At 51.8% G+C, this 19,335-nt stretch overlaps 1 protein-coding gene across 1 annotated transcript in view; it reads right to left on the reverse strand.

The window, feature by feature from the left end:
- Positions 1-19,335, reverse strand: part of LOC119957873 (reticulon-1-like) — a 50,173-nt gene that overhangs the window by 16,466 nt on the left and 14,372 nt on the right. The window contains exons 2-4 of the mRNA XM_038786039.1: positions 14,258-14,314; positions 10,663-11,469; positions 8,043-8,390 (exon numbers count right to left, since the gene is read on the reverse strand). Coding sequence (XP_038641967.1) covers positions 8,043-8,390; positions 10,663-11,469; positions 14,258-14,314 — 1,212 coding nt within the window. The remainder of the gene's footprint in view (positions 1-8,042; positions 8,391-10,662; positions 11,470-14,257; positions 14,315-19,335) is intronic.

Consider the following 19,335-nt stretch of genomic DNA (forward strand, 5'->3'; position numbering starts at 1 on the left):
ATGTTACATGTGAAGTGGTATTTGGATTATTCTGGACTGTTCGCGATGTGCATTGGGAACCAGACGGATTCCTGACTGTCTGTGTTGTGGAGTAGGATCCGGACTGTTCATGTTGTGCAGTGGAATCAAGACTTCCCAGACTGGAGATGGCGTGTAATGGGATCTGGACTAAATCCAGACTGTACACGGTGTGGAGTGGGATTGAGACTGATACCGGACTGTGTGCAGTGTGTAGTGGGATTGGGACTGATTCCGGACTGTACGTGGTGTGTAATGGGATTGGGACTGAATCCGGACTGTACGCGGTGTGGAGTGGGATCTGGACTAAATCCGGACTGTGCGCGGTGTGTAGTGGGATTCAGACTGATTCCGGACTGTACCCGGTGTGTAGTGGGATTCGGACTGATTCCGGACTGTACGCGGTGTGTAATGGGATCTGGACTAATTCCGGACTGTACCCGGTGTGTAGTGGGATTGGGACTGATTCCGGACTGACCCGGTGTGTAGTGGGATTGGGACTGATTCCGGACTGTACGTGGTGTGTCGTGGGATTGGGACTGATTCCAGACTGTATGTGGTGTGTAGTGGGATTGGGACTGATTCCGGACTGTACGTGGTGTGCAGTGGGATTGGGACTGATTCTGGACTGTACGTGGTGTGTAGTGGGATTTGGATTGATTCCGGACTGTAACCGGTGTGTAGTGGGATTGGGACTGATTCCGGACTGTACGCGGTGTGTAGTGGGATTCGGACTGATTCCGGACTGTACGCGGTGTGTAGTGGGATTGGGGCTGATTCCGGACTGTACGGTGTGTAGTGGGATTGGGACTGATTCCGGACTGTACGCGGTGTGTAGTGGGATTCAGACTGATTCCGGACTGGACACGGTGTGTAGTGGGATTGGGACTGATTTCGGACTGTACCCGGTGTGTAGTGTGATTCGGACTGATTCCGGACTGTACGTGGTGTGTAGTGGGATTCGGACTGATTCCGGACTGTACGTGGTGTGTAGTGGGATTGGGACTGATTCCGGACTATACGCGGTGTGTAGTGGGATTGGGACTGATTCCGGACTGGACACGGTGTGTAGTGGGATTGGGACTGATTCCGGACTGTACCCGGTGTGTAGTGTGATTCGGACTGATTCCGGACTGTACGCGGTGTGCTGTGGGATTGGGGCTGATTGCGGACTGTACGCGGTGTGTAGTGGGATTCGGACTGATTCTGGACTGTACATGGTGTGTAGTGGGATTCGGACTGATTCCGGACTGTTTGCGGTGTGCAGTGGGATTCGGACTGATTCCGGACTGTACGCGGTGTTTAGTGGGATTGGGACTGATTCCGGACTGTACGTGGTGTGTAGTGGGATTCAGACTGATTCCGGACTGTACGCGGTGTGTAGTGGGATTGGGACTGATTCCGGACTGCACATGGTGTGTAGTGGGATTAGGACTGATTCCGGACTGTACACAGTGTGTAGTGGGATTGGGACTGATCCGGAGTGTACGCGGTGTGCAGTGGGATTCGGACTGATTCTGGACTGTATGCGGTGTGTAGTGGGATTCGGACTGATTCCAGACTGTACACGGTGTGTAGTGGGATTCGGACTGATTCCGAACTGTACGCGGTGTGTAGTGGGATTCGGACTGATTCCGAACTGTACGCGGTGTGTAGTGGGATTCGGACTGATTCCGAACTGTACGCGGTGTGTAGTGGGATTCGGACTGATTCCGAACTGTACGCGGTGTGTAGTGGGATTCAGACTGATTCCGGACTGTACGGTGTGTAGTGGGATTGGGACTGATTCCGGACTGTATGCGGTGTGTAGTGGGATTGGGGCTGATTCCGGACTGTACGTGGTGTGTAGTGGGATTGGGACTGATTCCGGACTGTACGCGGTGTGTAGTGGGATTCAGACTGATTCCGGACTGTATACGGTGTGTAGTGGGATTGGGACTGATTCCGGACTGTACGCGGTGTGTAGTGGGATTGGGACTGATTCCGGACTGGACACGGTGTGTAGTGGGATTGGGACTGATTCCGGACTGTACGCGGTGTGTAGTGGGATTCAGACTGATTCCGGACTGTACACGGTGTGTAGTGGGATTCAGACTGATTCCGGACTGTACGCGGTGTGTAGTGGGATTCAGACTGATTCTGGACTGTATGCAGTGTGTAGTGGGATTCGGACTGATTCTGGACTGTACGCGGTGTGTAGTGGGATTCAGACTGATTCCAGACTGTATGTGGTGTGTAGTGGGATTAGGACTGATTCCGGACTGTACGTGGTGTGTAGTGGGATTGGGACTGATTCCGGACTGTATGGTGTGTAGTGGGATTGGGACTGATTCCGGACTGTATGCGGTGTGTAGTGGGATTCAGACTGATTCCGGACTGTACGGTGTGTAGTGGGATTGGGACTGATTCCGGACTGTACGCGGTGTGTAGTGGGATTCAGACTGATTCCGGACTGTACACGGTGTGTAGTGGGATTAGGACTGATTCCGGACTGTATGCGGTGTGTAGTGGGATTCAGACTGATTCCGGACTGTACGGTGTGTAGTGGGATTGGGGCTGATTCCGGACTGTACGCGGTGTGTAGTGGGATTCAGACTGATTCCGGACTGTATGCGGTGTGTAGTGGGATTCTGACTGATTCCGGACTGTACGCAGTGTGTAATGGGATTCGGACTGATACCGGACTGTACGCGGTGTGTAGTGGGATTCGGACTGATACCGGACTGTCCACGGTGTGTAGTGGGATTCAGACTGATTCCGGACTGTACCCGGTGTGTAGCGGGATTCGGACTGATTCCGGACTATACGCAGTGTGTAATGGGATTCGGACTGATACCGGACTGTACGCGGTGTGTAGTGGGATTCGGACTGATACCGGACTGTACGCGGTGTGTCGTGGGATTCAGACTGATTCCGGACTGTACCCGGTGTGTAGTGGGATTCGGACTGATTCCGGACTGTACGCGGTGTGTAGTGGGATTGGGGCTGATACCGGACTGTACGTGGTGTGTAGTGGGATTCGGACTGATACCGGACTGTACGCGGTATGTAGTGGGATTCGGACTGATACCGGACTGTACGCGGTGTGTAGTGGGATTCAGACTGATTCCGGACTGTACCCGGTGTGTAGTGGGATTCGGACTGATACCGGACTGTACGTGGTGTGTAGTGGGATTCGGACTGATTCCGGACTGTGCGCGGTGTGCAGTGGGATTCGGACTGATACCGGACTGTACACGGTGTGCAGTGGGATTCGGACTGATACCGGACTGTACACGGTGTGTAGTGGGATTCAGACTGATTCCAGACTGTACACGGTGTGTAGTGGGATTCGGACTGATACCGGACTGTATGTGGTGTGTAGTGGGATTCAGACTGATTCCGGACTGTACGCGGTGTGTAGTGGGATTTGGACTGATTCCGGACTGTACGCGGTGTGTAGTGGGATTCAGACTGATTCCGGACTGTATGCGGTGTGTAGTGGGATTCAGACTGATTCCGGACTGTATGCGGTGTGTAGTGGGATTCAGACTGATTCCGGACTGTACGCGGTGTGTAGTGGGATTCAGACTGATTCCGGACTGTACACGGTGTGTAGTGGGATTCGGACTGATTCCGGACTGTACATGGTGAGTAGTGGGATTGGGGCTGATTCCGGACTGTAACCGGTATGTAGTGGGATTCAGACTGATTCCGGACTGTACGCGGTGTGTAGTGGGATTCAGACTGATTCCGGACTGTACGCGGTGTGTAGTGGGATTGGGACTGATTCCGGACTGGACGCGGTGTGTAGTGGGATTCGGACTGATTCCGGACTGTACGCGGTGTGTAGTGGGATTCAGACTGATTCCGGACTGTACGCGGTGTGTACTGGGATTCAGACTGATTCCGGACTGTACACGGTGTGCAGTGGGATTCGGACTGATTCCGGACTGTACGCGGTGTGTAGTGGGATTGGGGCTGATTCCGGACTGTACGCGGTGTGTAGTGGGATTGGGGCTGATTCCGGACTGTACGTGGTGTGTAGTGGGATTGGGGCTGATTCCGGACTGTACGCGGTGTGTAGTGGGATTCGGACTGATTCCGGACTGTATACAGTGTGTAGTGGGACTCGAACTGATTCCGGACTGTATGCGGTGTGTAGTGGGATTGGGACTGATACCGGACTGTATACGGTGTGTAGTGGGATTCAGACTGTTTCGGACTGTATGCAGTGTGTAGTGGACTCGAACTGATTCCGGACTGTATGCAGTGTGTAGTGGGACTCGAACTGATTCCGGACTGTATGCGGTGTGTAGTGGGATTGGGACTGATACCGGACTGTACACGGTGTGTAGTGGGATTCAGACTGATTCCGGACTGTACGCGGTGTGTAGTGGGATCTGATTTGATTTGAATCATGTAGTTGGTTAATTGGAAGTGGATCAAGCTGCAATCCACACTGATGATTTCCAAAGACAGGATCTCAACAATCGCAGCTGCTTCCTGCCATTATGTTGTGTTGACGCATTCCAAAGTGCTTCACAAGAACATTTTCCTCACAAATATAATGTTGAGCCACGGAGTGGGACATTAGAATAGATGGAGAAAAACCCAGCTGCAGAGGTGGGTTTTAGGGTGACGTTCAAATGCATGTCCACATTGACTCTTACCAACTTTTACAGATGCACCATAGAAACCATCCTATCGGGCTGCGTCACAGCCTGGTATGGCAACTGCTCGGCCCAGGACCGCAAGGAACTTCAGAGAGTCGTGGTCACAGCTCAGTGCATCACACAAACCCGCCTCCCATCCATTGACTCTGTCGTCACCTCCCGCTGCCTTGGGAAAGCGGGCAGCATAATCAAAGACCTCTCCCACCCGGCTTACTCACTTCCAAATTCTCCCATTGGGCAGGAGATGTCAAAGTCTGAGAACACGCACTAACAGATTCAAAAAACAGCTTCTTCCCGCTGTTACCAGGCACCTGAATGACCCTCTTCTGGACTGAACTGATCTCTCCACACCTCTTCTCTACTGAGTAGTACTAAACTCTGTATGCTTCACCCGCTGCCTGTGTCTATGTATTTAATTTGTGTGGCCTATGTTTTTTCATGTATGGAATGATCTGCCTGGACTGTAGGCAGAACATTACGTTTCACTGTACCTCGGTACACGTGACAATAAATCGAATCCAAAATCCCAAATACGGACAGAGGTGTCGGACAGGCCGAGGAAGGCATGGCCACCAATGGTGGAACAATGGAATTATGTTGCAACCGGCCAAAGTGAGTGGAGCACAGTTTTGAGAGAGTTGTTAGGTTGGAGATGGTTACACAGGTCGTGAGAAGTGAGGACAAATTTGAAAACAATGATGTGAAATTGAAATATTGCTGGTCCACAGTCAACATGCACGGGGGAGATAGGCGAATGGGAATTGATTTGAGTGAGGATAGAGAGATTTGGAGATTTGAATGAATGGGAGGTGAACATTGGGAGGTCAGTCGGATTAGAGACAGAGTAAAGCTCAATACATTTTTGAATAGCCAATTATGAAGGTAACAAAAGGTTTGCTCTTCACGTATTGTCTGAAGTAACTATTGACTCTGTTTGGGGTTTAGTTCCCAGGGAACTAGCACCTTTTTGGAATTTTGTATTCCATGAGACATTATTTAGGGAACTCTTGTTTATATCTAACGCCGTGCTGTACCTGTCCTGTGAGTGTTTGATGGGGACAGTGTAGAGGGAGCTTTACTCTCTATCTAACCCCGTGCTGTATCTGTCCCGGGAGTGTTTGATGGGGACAGTGTAGAGGGATCTTTACTCTGTATCTAACCCCGTGCTGTACCTGCCCTGGGAGCGTTTGATGGGGACAGTGTAGAGGGAGCTTTACTCTGTATCTAACCCCGTGCTGTCCCTGTCCCGGGAGTGTTTGATGGGGACAGTGTAGAGGGAGCTTTACTCTCTATCTAACCCCGTGCTGTACCTGTCCCGGGAGTGTTTGATGGGGAGAGTGTAGAGGGAGCTTTACTCTCTATCTAACCCCGTGCTGTATCTGTCCCGGGAGTGTTTGATGGGGACAGTGTGGAGGGAGCTTTACTCTGTATCTAACCCCGTGCTGTACCTGCCCTGGGAGCGTTTGATGGGGACAGTGTAGAGGGAGCTTTACTCTCTATTTAACCCCGTGCTGTACCTGTCCTGGGAGTGTTTGATGGGGACAGTGTAGAGGGAGCTTTACTCTGTAGCTAACCACGTGCTGTGCCGGTCCTGGGAGTGTTTGATGGGGACAGTGTAGAGGGATCTTTACTCTGTATCTAACCCCGTGCTGTACCTGTCCTGGGAGTGTTTGATGGGGACAGTGTAGAGGGAGCTTTACTCTTTATCTAACCCCGTGCTGTACCTGTCCTGGGAGTGTTTGATGGGGACAGCGTAGAGGGAGCTTTACTCTCTAACTAACCCCGTGCTGTATCTGTCCCGGGAGTGTTTGATGGGGACAGTGTAGAGGGAGCTTTACTCTCTATCTAACCCCGTGCTGTATCTGTCCCGGGAGTGTTTGATGGGGACAGTGTAGAGGGAGCTTTACTCTCTATCTAACCCCGTGCTGTATCTGTCCCGGGAGTGTTTGATGGGGACAGTGTAGAGGGAGCTTTACTCTGTATCTAACCCCGTGCTGTACCTGCCCTGGGAGCGTTTGATGGGGACAGTGTAGAGGGAGCTTTACTCTGTATCTAACCCCGTGCTGTCCCTGTCCCGGGAGTGTTTGATGGGGACAGTGTAGAGGGAGCTTTACTCTCTATCTAACCCCGTGCTGTACCTGTCCCGGGAGTGTTTGATGGGGAGAGTGTAGAGGGAGCTTTACTCTCTATCTAACCCCGTGCTGTATCTGTCCCGGGAGTGTTTGATGGGGACAGTGTAGAGGGATCTTTACTCTGTATCTAACCCCGTGCTGTACCTGCCCTGGGAGCGTTTGATGGGGACAGTGTAAAGGGAGCTTTACTCTGTATCTAACCCCGTGCTGTACCTGTCCTGGGAGTGTTTGATGTGGACATTGTGGAGGGAGCTTTACTCTGTATCTAACCCCGTGCTGTCCCTGTCCTGGGAGTGTTTGATGGGGACAATGTAGAGGGAGCTTTACTCTCTATCTAACCCCGTGCTGTACCTGTCCTGGGAGTGTTTGATGGGGACAGTGTAGAGCAGGGGTGGGCAAACTTTTCCGTGCAAGGGCCACATTCAGAAATTCACAATTCACAAAGGGCCGCATAGTATATTAAGTAAAATAATTACTTCACCCGGTTATGATTCTGGGCACCTCATATAGAACATAGAACAGTACAGCACAGAACAGGCCCTTCGGCCCTCGACATTGTGCCGAGCAATTATCACCCTACTCAAGTCAACGTATCCACCCTATACCAGTAAATAACCCAACAGCCCCCCCTCCATTAACCTTAAAAAAAAAATTAAAAAAAAAAAAAATTTAAAAAAATGTTTTTTTTTTTAAATGACTTGGTGGGCCGCAGAAATACCTTTGGCGGGCCGCATGCGGCCCGCGGGCCGTAGTTTGCCCACCCCTGGTGTAGAGGGAGCTTTACTCTCTATTTAACCCCGTGCTGTACCTGTCCTGGGAGTGTTTGATGGGGACAGTGTAGAGGGAGCTTTACTCTGTAGCTAACCACGTGCTGTGCCGGTCCTGGGAGTGTTTGATGGGGACATGATGTGGAGATGCCGGCGTTGGACTGGGGTGAGCACAGTAAGAAGTCTTACAACACCAGGTTAAAGTCCAACAGGTTTGTTTCAAACACGAGCTTTCGGAGCACGGCTCCTTCTTCAGGTGAAAGGGGACAGTGTAGAGGGAGCTTTACTCTTTATCTAACCCCGTGCTGTACCTGTCCTGGGAGTGTTTGATGGGGACAGTGTAGAGGGAGCTTTACTCTGTATCTAACCCCGTGCTGTACCTGTCCTGGGAGTGTTTGATGGGGACAGTGTAGAGGGAGCTTTACTCTGTATCTAACCCCGTGCTGTACCTGCCCTGGGAGTGCATTTACCTGTTTGGTCTACTGCTTCCAAGCCCTGTGATTTATGATCATCTGATTGGTCCAAGGCACTGGGTTGCTGTGGTGACTGCCAGATCTCTGAACCCGTCTCCTCCTCTGTCACCCCCTGTGCTTCGTAACCAATTGGCGCTGGGTGCAGGGTGAGTGAGTGTTTGCAGCCAATGGTATTATTTGTGTTGACACAGCAGTCACATGTTCCTGGCAACTCGGCAGCCACGATGCCCAGCGCTCCCCCTGGCATCAGCATGCCTGTCGGGCCTGCTGTCTCCATTGTATCCGATGCCACCTCGTCTCCCGTAGCCTCCACGAGTTCCAACTCGCCCACCATTCCTTCGGCTTCTGTAAGTGAGAAACAGTGAAGGTGTTTATCCTCTTTGCTGCTGCAGCCGAGCAGCTCTCGGTTGGAGAGCAACATGTGGATTAGCCGACAAGGGGGCAAGTGTCCAGGGGAATGATCGGGCTGCCAACTGTGATGAAATATAGTCCTGGAGGTTCCATTACATGACCTGCCCCCACGCACTGGCCATTATTCGGCCAATACGTCCGTTCGTGTGACCTGGCCTGTTTTGTGGCCATTCCCAAGTCCAACTTGAACTTCCCTCCTCCCTCAGTCCTGTGGGATGATGCCAACTCTCCACAATTGGACTGGAGTCTCCGGGAATTGAAGAACAATCTCCATGACACTGCTGTGTGTGCGACGCTGGAGAAAATTCACGTAGGTATGGCCTTCCTACGTGAATCGGAAAGCAAAAAGACTCTTTATCCAATTGGAAAATGCTTGGCTGTCATCTAAATCACCTTTTTTTTCTCCCTATTTGCAATGTTTTTATATCTGGTGAAGAGAAATGTTTTAAAAAGTGACAAAAACCCAAATCTTTTTTAATGTCCCGATGGTTTTTCTCCGGCGTCGCACACACAGCAGTGTCGTGGAGATTGTTCTTCAATTCCCGGAGACTCCAGTCCAATCGTGGAGAGTTGGCATCATCCCGCAGGACTGAGGGAGGAGGGAGGTTCAAGCTGGACTTGGGAATGACCACAAAACAGGCTGGGATCGCAGACTGGTCAACTATCCACGTAACACTGGGTGTTACTGAAGTCAGTGGAACGACGTAAAGGACACCCAATTTGGTCCCCCTGTTCACTGTACCCCTGTCCATGTCCAATCTCATGTAGACAGGGAGTTAACAGAATGGACATGTTAATGTGTGACATTGATAATGGTGGAATGTTGACACCAATTATTCCTGTGTTGTTGTCTCCTCTCTCTCTCTCGCTCTCTCTGAAATCGTGCCTCAGAGATACGTGAAAGATTATCGAGGATCGGCGGGAATCTGGGGTTGAAGTTACAATCAGAGCAGCCATGATCTTATTGACTGGTGCAGCAGGCTCGAGGGGCCGAATGGCCTACTCCTAATTCACATGTATGTATGCATGTACCAACAAACAATTGTTGAGCGGATATCAGGGTCAGTTCTCCCCCGTCTGTCTAAGAATCGAATCCCATGCCCTGCGACCAAGACAGGAAGCAATCTCAGAAGATTTTGCCCCCAGTGAATTTATTGCAGGCGTGTAGTTCCTGAAATTACTGGAGTTGGCGGAAAATGGGCTGAATGGACTTTCTGACTCCTCCAGTGGCCACGTGCGGCACAAGGGGTTCCATAATTCTCACTGCCACAGGATCAGAGAGGGGAGGACTGAAGTAGGCCCCGGTCTTCCTGCTCATCCTCACCATCCAGTGACCCCTGCGTGACCAGAGGAGCAGGATCTGTGTCACACGGTTGACACCCGCCCCCTGAACCAGTGCTCTGACCTTGCTCACTGGTCCTCGCTGGTCGCACAGCTTTGACAGAAAGCTGGCTGGACAGACACATTCTCTGCCAGATTTGGATGGAGCTTCAGCTGTGAGGCAGCGACCTGTGTGTCTGCGCCCACCCTGTTGTGTCCCTGCACTGGAGACAATGGAAACTGGACAGTCCCAAAGGTCACCACAGCAGAGAAAATTCCCATAAAATACTGAGATACTGCAGGTTTAGTTCCATTGTTCTGTATCTAACCCCATGCTGTACCTGTCCTGGGAGTGTTTGATGGGGACAGTGTAGAGGGAGCTTTACTCTGTATCTAACCCCGTGCTGTACCTGTCCTGGGAGTGTTTGATGGGGACAGTGTAGAGGGAGCTTTACTCTGTATCTAACCCCGTGCTGTACCTGTCCTGGGAGTGTTTGATGGGGACAGTGTAGAGGGAGCTTTACTCTGTATCTAACCCTGTGCTGTGTCCTAGGTGTGTTTGATAGGGGCAGTGTAGAGGGAGCTCTACTCTGTATCTAACCCCATGCTGTACCTGTCCTGGGTGTGTTTGATAGGGACAGTGTAGAAGGGTCGTTATTCTCTCTCTAATACCATGCTGCACCCTCTGGACGGCTGGAGACACACACGTATACACACACTCACACGTGCACAAACACACATGCAAATAAACATACATACACACAGGTATGCACACGCGCACACATGCACATACACGCACACACATACACACTCATGTGTACATATGCACACGTGCACATACACATGCACGCACACACATATGTACAAGCACACACACACGCCTTACCTTTGACAGGTTGGGGTGAGGTGTCTGAAGATGCTCTCTCTCCTTCAGCCACCATCACTTCCCCAGGATCAGTGCTCGGCTGGGAGTCTGCTCCGTGAGCCAGATCGCTCTGGCTAGAGGCATCGCCCTCCACAAACCTTCCTTCCTCCATCTCCACCTCTGCACTCTGCACTTCGGGAATCTCACGGTTCTCCCAGCCTCCGGAATCTTCCATCAAGAGTAACTCAAGTTCCGGATGCCCCTTCAATACTCCCTCCGCCTGAGGCTCCGTCTCGCTCCCGCTGAGTCTCAGTTCTGGTGCTTTGGTCTCCTGGGGAAGTTGGCCGATCGACGCACTGTCCAAAGCCATCACGGATGGCGAGGGGTCGCAGTCAGGCCTGTCCCTGAGGTCAGATGGTATTACCCGCTCCAGTTGGCCCGTGTGTCGGTCACCCGCCCCCAGCAGGTGATAGTTCTCCGTGTCATCCTCCTCTTCCGCTAAAAAGGTTTCGATAGTCTCCGTTCGCACAACCCCCCTTGGCCCTGACGTCCTCCCTTTAGTTCTGGGGGGTACATCACTTTCCGCCGGCTTCCCTACTCCAAGGTGATTGGTCTCCTCACCAAAGTCTCTCAGCTCCGGGGAGCTGCCGGACGGGAACACCCCCGGGAAGCATGATGGCTGACCCAGTGGGGTACCGCATGACAAGGTGGATTCGAGCGACATCTGCCGGGGGGTCCCCCAGTACAGGGAGCTGTCTGTCTGTAAATCATCATCAGAATGTTCTTGTGCAGTTTGGGGTTCCAAGAAATCTGTCTCGTCACTGACACCTGGACAGGAAAGTAAGAAAATCCCCCTCAGTATTCAGCTTGGGGGCATTGAGGTCAAGGAACAGGGGCGGCAAATAGCAATCAAGGCAAGCTTGTTATTCTCGTAATCGACTGAGTTCCCCACCCACCCCCTTCCCATAACCCCCCCTGGTCTGACCTACCCACCCCCTTCCCATAACCCACCGGGTCTGACCTACCCATAACCCCCCCTGGTCTGACCTACCACCCCCTTCCCATAACTCCCGGTCCGACCTACCCACCCCTTCCGATAACTCCCGGTCCGACCTACCCACCCCTTCCCATAACTCCCTGTCTGACCTACCCAACCCCTTCCCATAATCCCCGGTCCGACCTACCCACCCCCCACCCCTTCCCATAACCCCCGGGTCTGACCTACCCATAACCCCTCCTGGTCTGACCTACCAGCCCCTTCCCATTACCCCCGGTCCGACCTACCCATAACCATCCCCCCCCCCCCCCCCCCCCCCCCCCCCCCCCCCCGATCTGACCTACCCACCCCCATTCCATAACCCCCGGTCCGACCTACCCACCCCTTCCCATAACCCTCGGGTCTGACCTACCCATAACCACCCGGGTCTGACCTACCCACCCCCTTCCCATAACCCCCGGTCTGACCGACCCACCCTTTCCCATAACCCCCGGTGCTGACCTACCCACCCCTTCCCATAACCCTCGGGTCTGACCTATCCATTACCCCCCCCCCCCGGGTCTGACTTACCCATAACCCCCCCTGGTCTGACCTACCCATAACCCCCGGTCCGACCTACCCACCCCTTCCCATAACCCTCGGGTCTGACCTATCCATAACCACCCGGGTCTGACCTACCCACCCCCTTCCCATAACCCCCGGTCCGACCTACCCATTACCCCCCCCCCCCCGAGTCTGACCTACCCATAACCCCCCCTGGTCTGACCTACCCACCCCCCTTCTCATAACCCCCGGGTCTGACCTACCCACCCCCTTCCCATAACCCCCGGGTCTGACCTACCCACCCCCTTCCCATAACTCCCGGTCCGACCTACCCACCCTTCCCATAACTCCCGGTCTGACCTACCCATAACCACCCGGGTCTGACCTACCCACCCCCTTCCCATAACTCCCGGTCCGACCTACCCATAACCACCCGGGTCTGACCTACCCACCCCCTTCCCATAACTCCCGGTCTGACATATCCATAACCCCCCCTGGTGTGACCTACCCACCCCCTTCCCATAACCCCCGGGTCTGACCTACCCACCACCTTCCCATAACTCCCGGTCCGACCTACCCACCCTTCCCATAACTCCCGGTCTGACCTACCCATAACCACCCGGGTCTGACCTACCCACCCCCTTCCCATAACTCCCGGTCCGACCTACCCATAACCACCCGGGTCTGACCTACCCACCCCGTTCCCATAACCCCCGGTCTGACCTACCCACCCTCTTCCCATACCCCCGGTCCGACCTACCCACCCTCTTCCCATAACCCCCGGTCCGACCTACCCACCCCGTTCCCATAACCCCCGGTCCGACCTACCCACCCTCTTCCCATACCCCCGGTCCGACCTACCCACCCTCTTCCCATAACCCCCGGTCCGACCTACCCACCCCGTTCCCATAACCCCCCCGGGTCTGACCTACCCAGCCCCTTCCCATAACCCCCGGTCTGACCTACCCACCCTCTTCCCATAACCCCCGGTCCGACCTACCCATAATCCCCGGGTCTGACCTACCCACCCCGTTCCCATAACCCCCGGGTCTGACCTACCCATAACCCCCCCGAGTCTGACCTACCCACCCCGTTCCCATAACCCCCGGGTCTGACCTACCCACCCATAACCCCGGTCTGACCTACCCACCCCCTTCCCATAACCCCCGGTCTGACCTACCCACCCCGTTCCCATAACCCCCGGGTCTGACCTACCCACCCCCTTCCCATAACCCCCGGTCTGACCTACCCATAACCCTCCCGAGTCTGACCTACCCACCTCGTTCCCATAACCCCCGGGTCTGACCTACCCACCCCCTTCCCATAACCCCCGGTCTGACCTACCCACCCCGTTCCCATAACCCCCGGGTCTGACCTACCCACCTCGTTCCCATAACCCCCGGTCTGACCTACCCACCCCGTTCCCATAACCCCCGGTCTGACCTACCCACCCCGTTCCCATAACCCCCGGGTCTGACCTACCCACCCCCTTCCCATAACCCCCGGTCTGACCTACCCACCCCGTTCCCATAACCCCCGGGTCTGACCTACCCACCCCCTTCCCATAACCCCCGGGTCTGACCTACCCACCCCCTTCCCATAACCCCCGGTCTGACCTACCCACCCTCTTCCCATAACCCCCGGTCTGACCTACCCACCCTCTTCCCATAACCCCCGGTCTGACCTACCCACCCCCTTCCCATAACCCCCGGGTCTGACCTACCCACCCCCTTCCCATAACCCCCGGGTCTGACCTACCCACCCCCTTCCCATAACCCCCGGTCTGACCTACCCACCCTCTTCCCATAACCCCCGGGTCTGACCTACCCACCCCCTTCCCATAACTGCAAGGGCCGGGGGTTTTAGACTGATTGGGGAGTGGACCAGAGTACCACGGTGGCAATGATCCGGTCGGAATGCTGCTGGGGGAGGGCAGGAATGTTTGGTGATGGTATCATGGTGGAGTTGGCAGAAAATGCTCCATTGACGATGCAGGCTGGTGGGGTGGAACGATAGGTCAGCTTCTGGGAGACAACGGGACAGCGGGCACTGAAAGGGTTAATGAGCACGGCTTACCTTCAGTAGACGATGGGGTTGAATCTGGAGTGGTAGAAACGGTTGAGGCAGATTCCTCTAACGGAGAAAGCAAAATATAATCAGGTGAAATCAGCAATTATCCCCTCCCCCCACCCGGCTGCCAACTCAAAGTGAAGATACTCTGGACTGGAGAGACCCAGTCTTATGTGGCATCTAAAACCGCACCTCCCTGAATGACTAATATTACCATCCCAGACCAGACCCCAACAGTGGCTCGGATACTGGAAAGAAACCTCAATATTAATTTTAATTTTGTAAGACTGTGAGGAAAGGATATCTCGCTCCAGGAGTGATTTCACGGAGAAATCAGGATATGGTATATTAAAACAAACTTTATTACTCACACAGTATTAAAATATCTTTAACATCACACCAGCGAATAGCTTCCAATTACTCCTTAAACAAAGCTATTTGTTATGGGCCAGGGTTTAGAGAACCCCAAAGTGTATCATGGAGTTCACCTGACCCGCAACTTTTACTAGATTGTGGTATGGGGAGCACACGGCCCACTCTACAGGTGTGGGACAGCGGAAATTTAAAAGTAATTTTTAAAGCAAAACAATGTTTATTCTAGGAACTCAAATTAATCTTTTTAAAACATACAGTGAACCTCTTAGCAACCATCAATTCAAATACAACCCCTAAAGAATACAACACTAAGTAATCCTTAATCTTTCCTTTTAACATCCATGAGGCTTAAAAAAAACTTTTAACAGAAGCACATCAGGTTTAAATTCACTACTGAGAGCAGTTATCACTCTGAATTCGCCAAATGATCTAGAGATAGTATTTAGATGGCAGCGAGATCAAAACTGCACCTTCTTTGGCTGGCTGCAGCTCCAACACTAAAACGCAACCAAAAAAACACAGCCACACCCAAGCTTTTCCTCAAAGTGAAACTAAAAAGCAGAGCCAGAGCTCAGCTCCACCCACGCTCTGACATCACTGCAGCCACTTGAGCAGACAAACATTTCTTAAAGTTACATTCCCATGACATAATCAATACAGTGAATGCAGTAACCCTTAACGGACATTTTTATTCCCGCTTAAACAACAAATCATCTCAGCTCTCAATCCACCCAAAATACCAATGGCACAGAGGAATACTTGTTTTACAGAGTTAGTCTTTGAGACAGAGATCTCTTGACATCGCTTTACAGAACATATCTGACTACGGTCTGAACCCATGCAGAAGCTCTGCCTGGATGTCTTCAAAAGCTGTTTTCAACCGGCTTGTTTCAACTCTCCCTTGTCCTCAGAAAAGTCTCACTGCTTGAAATACAGTTAATCCCTCTTTTTAAAATTTAAAGTACCCAATTCTTTTTTTTTCCAATTACGGGGCAATTTAGCGTGGCCATTTCACTTACCCTGCACATCTTTGGGTTGTGGGGGTGAGACCCACTCAGACACAGGGAGAGTGTGCAAACTCCACACGGGGAGTTAATCTATTTTAACTAACGTCTATGGTCTATGTTCATAGATCTTTGAAAGTTGCCACTCAAGTGGATAGAGCTGTGAAGAAGGCCTATGGTGTGCTAGCGTTCATTAGCAGAGGGATTGAATTTAAGAGCCGTGAGGTGATGATGCAGCTGTACAAAATCTTGGTAATGCCACATTTGGAGTACTGTGTGCAGTTCTGATCACCTCATTTTAGGAAGTATGTGGAAGCTTTGGAAAAGGTTCAAAGGAGATTTACCAGGATGTTGCCTGGAATGGAGAGTAGGTCTTACGAGGAAAGGTTGAGGGTGCTAGGCCTTTTCTCATTAGAACGGAGAAGGATGAGGGGAGACTTGATAGAGGTTTATAAGATGATATGGGGAATAGATAGAGTAGACAGTCAGATACTTTTTCCCCGGGTGGAACAAACCATTACAAGGGGACATAAATTTAAGGTGAATGATGGACGATATAGGGTGGATGTCAGAGGTAGGTTCTTTACCCAGAGAGTAGTGGGGGCATGGAATGCACTGCCTCTGGAAGTAGTTGAGTCGGAAACATTAGGGACCATCAAGCGGCTATTGGATAGGTACATGGATTACGATAGAATGATGGAGTGTAGATTAATTTGTTCTTAAGGACAGCACGGTAGCATTGTAGATAGCACAATTGCTTCACAGCTCAAGGGTCCCAGGTTCGATTCCGGCTTGGGTCACTGTCTGTGCGGAGTCTGCACATCCTCCCCGTGTGTGCGTGGGTTTCCTCGAGGTGCTCCGGTTTCCTCCCACAGTCCAAAGATGTGCAGGTTAGGTGGATTGGCCATGATAAATTGCCCTTAGTGTCCAAAATTGCCCTTAGTGTTGGGTGGAGTTACTGGGTTATGGGGATAGGGTGGAGGTGTTGATCTTGGGTAGGGTGCTCTTTCCAAGAGCCGGTGCAGACTCGATGGGCTGAATGGCCTCCTTCTGCACTGTAAATTCTATGATAATCTATGATTAATCTAGGACAAAGGTTCGGCACAACATCGTGGACCGAAGGGCCTGTTCTGTGCTGTATTTTTCTATGTTGTATGTAGAGTGAGAGCAGAACTGTTTCACTGTGCACACCTTCAGCCAGGTCAGAACTGATACTGAAAGATGCCTTCTCAAAAAGCTTGATGCCTTAGCTCCACCCAGCAATGACATCACCCAACCAAGCTAAAAACTATTTAATGCCCCAGAGAATCTCCTCAATCAAAATAAAATTGGCTTTAACCCAAGGTTTTACGGTGGTTAATTGCACCTCAGGCTCCGAAAAGCTTTGTCGTCTTTCAAACCAAGATTCTTTTTAAAACATGACTTCAGCAGTCAAACACACTGTCACCCAGGTTTTTAACCCTTACTGCAGCAAATATTTATATCTAAATATATCTAAATGTCTGCATTCATCACAGTAAGGAAACTAGAGAGTAAAATGAGACAGAAAATGGGGTCTTGTGATCAATATCAGATCACGAACAGTCGAGTTAAGCAGAAATGGTTCAGGAAAATTGAAATTCAGAAGAAAAGAAAGGCCAAAGAGAATGCCTGAGAGACATAAAAGGGAAACAATGACGGCCTTGCATGAGGAGCAAGTTGATCAAAATTATGCCACGACTGAGCCCATAAAGCATGAGAAAATACAACTCCAGTGCATGCTCTGATGGATGTGCGTGAGATGTGATCGCATGCCTGTGTGCATGTTAGTGCGTGTCTGCAAGTTTGGCGGCGGAGTGGGGAGCTGGATTCTGCCAGTAGATAGCTGTTGGAAAACAGCAGGGTGCCCTGTCAGGGTGGCCTCCTGATGCATTCCAGCCATCAGGAAAGTTTCCCATGGGCGGGCAGGGACCGGATTAGCTGCTTGCAGGACTGCAATGGGCAGTCCATTAAGGCCCCGATTCAGGGGGATTTTCTGGCCTCACTGGCAGTGAGCAGTTGGCGGAGAGTTTCCCCCCACTGTGCGTGGCAGGCACTTTCATCAGGACATGGGGAGTCCACACTGAGTAAAATAAACATCGTGTATTTACAATATACTGCGCACATGCCCGGTCCATCCCTACTGGGCTCCTGCTCTGTCCGACCCTTCATACAGAGGTTACTAGAGATTGCCCCGCCCTTCAGCGAGGGAGCTCGTACTCCGCGAGGACCACAGGGAAGATAATTAATCCCACCCAGTTCAGGAAGTTACAGGCGCCATCTCAATGGAGGTGGTGTCCCTGCAGAAAGGTATGGAGCCAAAGGCTTCGTCCCCTGTGACTTGGCCGCAGGTAGGAAAAAGGGCAGCATGGTAGCACAGTGGTTAGCACAATTGCTTCACACCTCCAGGGTCCCAGGTTCGATTCCCGGCTTGGGTCACTGCACGTTCTGCAGTGCAGTGCACGTTCTGCACGTTCTCTCCGTGTCTGCGTGGGTTTCCTCCGGGTGCTCCGGTTTCTTCCCACAGTCCAAAGATGTGCAGGTTAGGTAGACTGCCCATGATAAATTGCCCCTAGTGTCCAAAAGAAAAAGGGTCAGGTGGGATTACAGGGATAGGGTAGAGGTGTGGGGATAAGGTGGAGGTGTGGGTTTAGGCAGGGTGCTAGTTCCAAGGGCTGGTACAGACTCGATGGACCAAATGGCCTCATTCCGCACTATAAATTCATGATTCTATAATGCAGAACAACATCTCATCTTCCGGTTCGACATGCTACAGCCTTCCGGTCTCAACAATGAATTCAACACTTCAGATGATCAGCTCTGCCCCACCTCGACCCATTTGTTTTCACCCATTTCATTTTATCTGTCTTTTACCATTTCTTTCTTTCTTGCCTTTCTTTATATATATTTACCTCCCCCCCCTCTATCTTATCCACCTTTCCTTACCCTTTCTCCCCTTTGCTTCCCCCTTCCCCTCCACCCACTTCTACATCTGTCCCATTTTACCCTCTGATGTTAGTTTCTCTGCTGTTTGGCCTTTCACACCTTTTGTTCTTTCTGGGGACTGCCTTTAGCACTCTTTCCCATTGGCTTCTGTGGCTATCTGCACCCCATTTCCCTGGGCCTCTGTGGCTCTGACTCATTTTTCATTCTCAGTCCACAGTATAAATATCTCCCACTCTCTCTGTCTTTTAGCTTTGACAAAGGGTCATCTGGACTCGAAACACTAGCTCTTATCTCTCCTTACAGATGCTGCCAGACCTGCTGAGATTTTCCAGCATTTTCTCTTCTCTGGAGTATCACTCGGATCTCCTGTTTCCATCTCTGTCCCTGCCTCAGCTAATCTGCTGCTGAAACCCTCATCCACTCCTTCTTTACCTCCAGCCGTGAACCTTCCAACGTACTCTTGGTCCCATCTTATATCCTCCACAAAACTTGAGCACATCCACAACTCTGCTGCCTGTGTTCTAACTCACACTGTTTCATCCACCCAACTCCCTTCTGCTCCTAGCTGGCCAATAGCTCAATTTCAAAATCTTTATTTTCAAATCTCTCCATTGCCATGTCCAGCCTTCCAATCAAAGAAAAGTTACAGCACAGAAGGAGGCCATTCATCGCATCTTGTCCGTGCCAGTCCGAGTACACCCTGCCCTTTCTAATCCCCCCTTCCTGCACCCGGTCCAGAGC

The sequence above is a fragment of the Scyliorhinus canicula genome, chromosome 27 (genome assembly GCF_902713615.1).
Source record: "Scyliorhinus canicula chromosome 27, sScyCan1.1, whole genome shotgun sequence".
Classification (NCBI taxonomy): domain Eukaryota; kingdom Metazoa; phylum Chordata; class Chondrichthyes; order Carcharhiniformes; family Scyliorhinidae; genus Scyliorhinus; species Scyliorhinus canicula.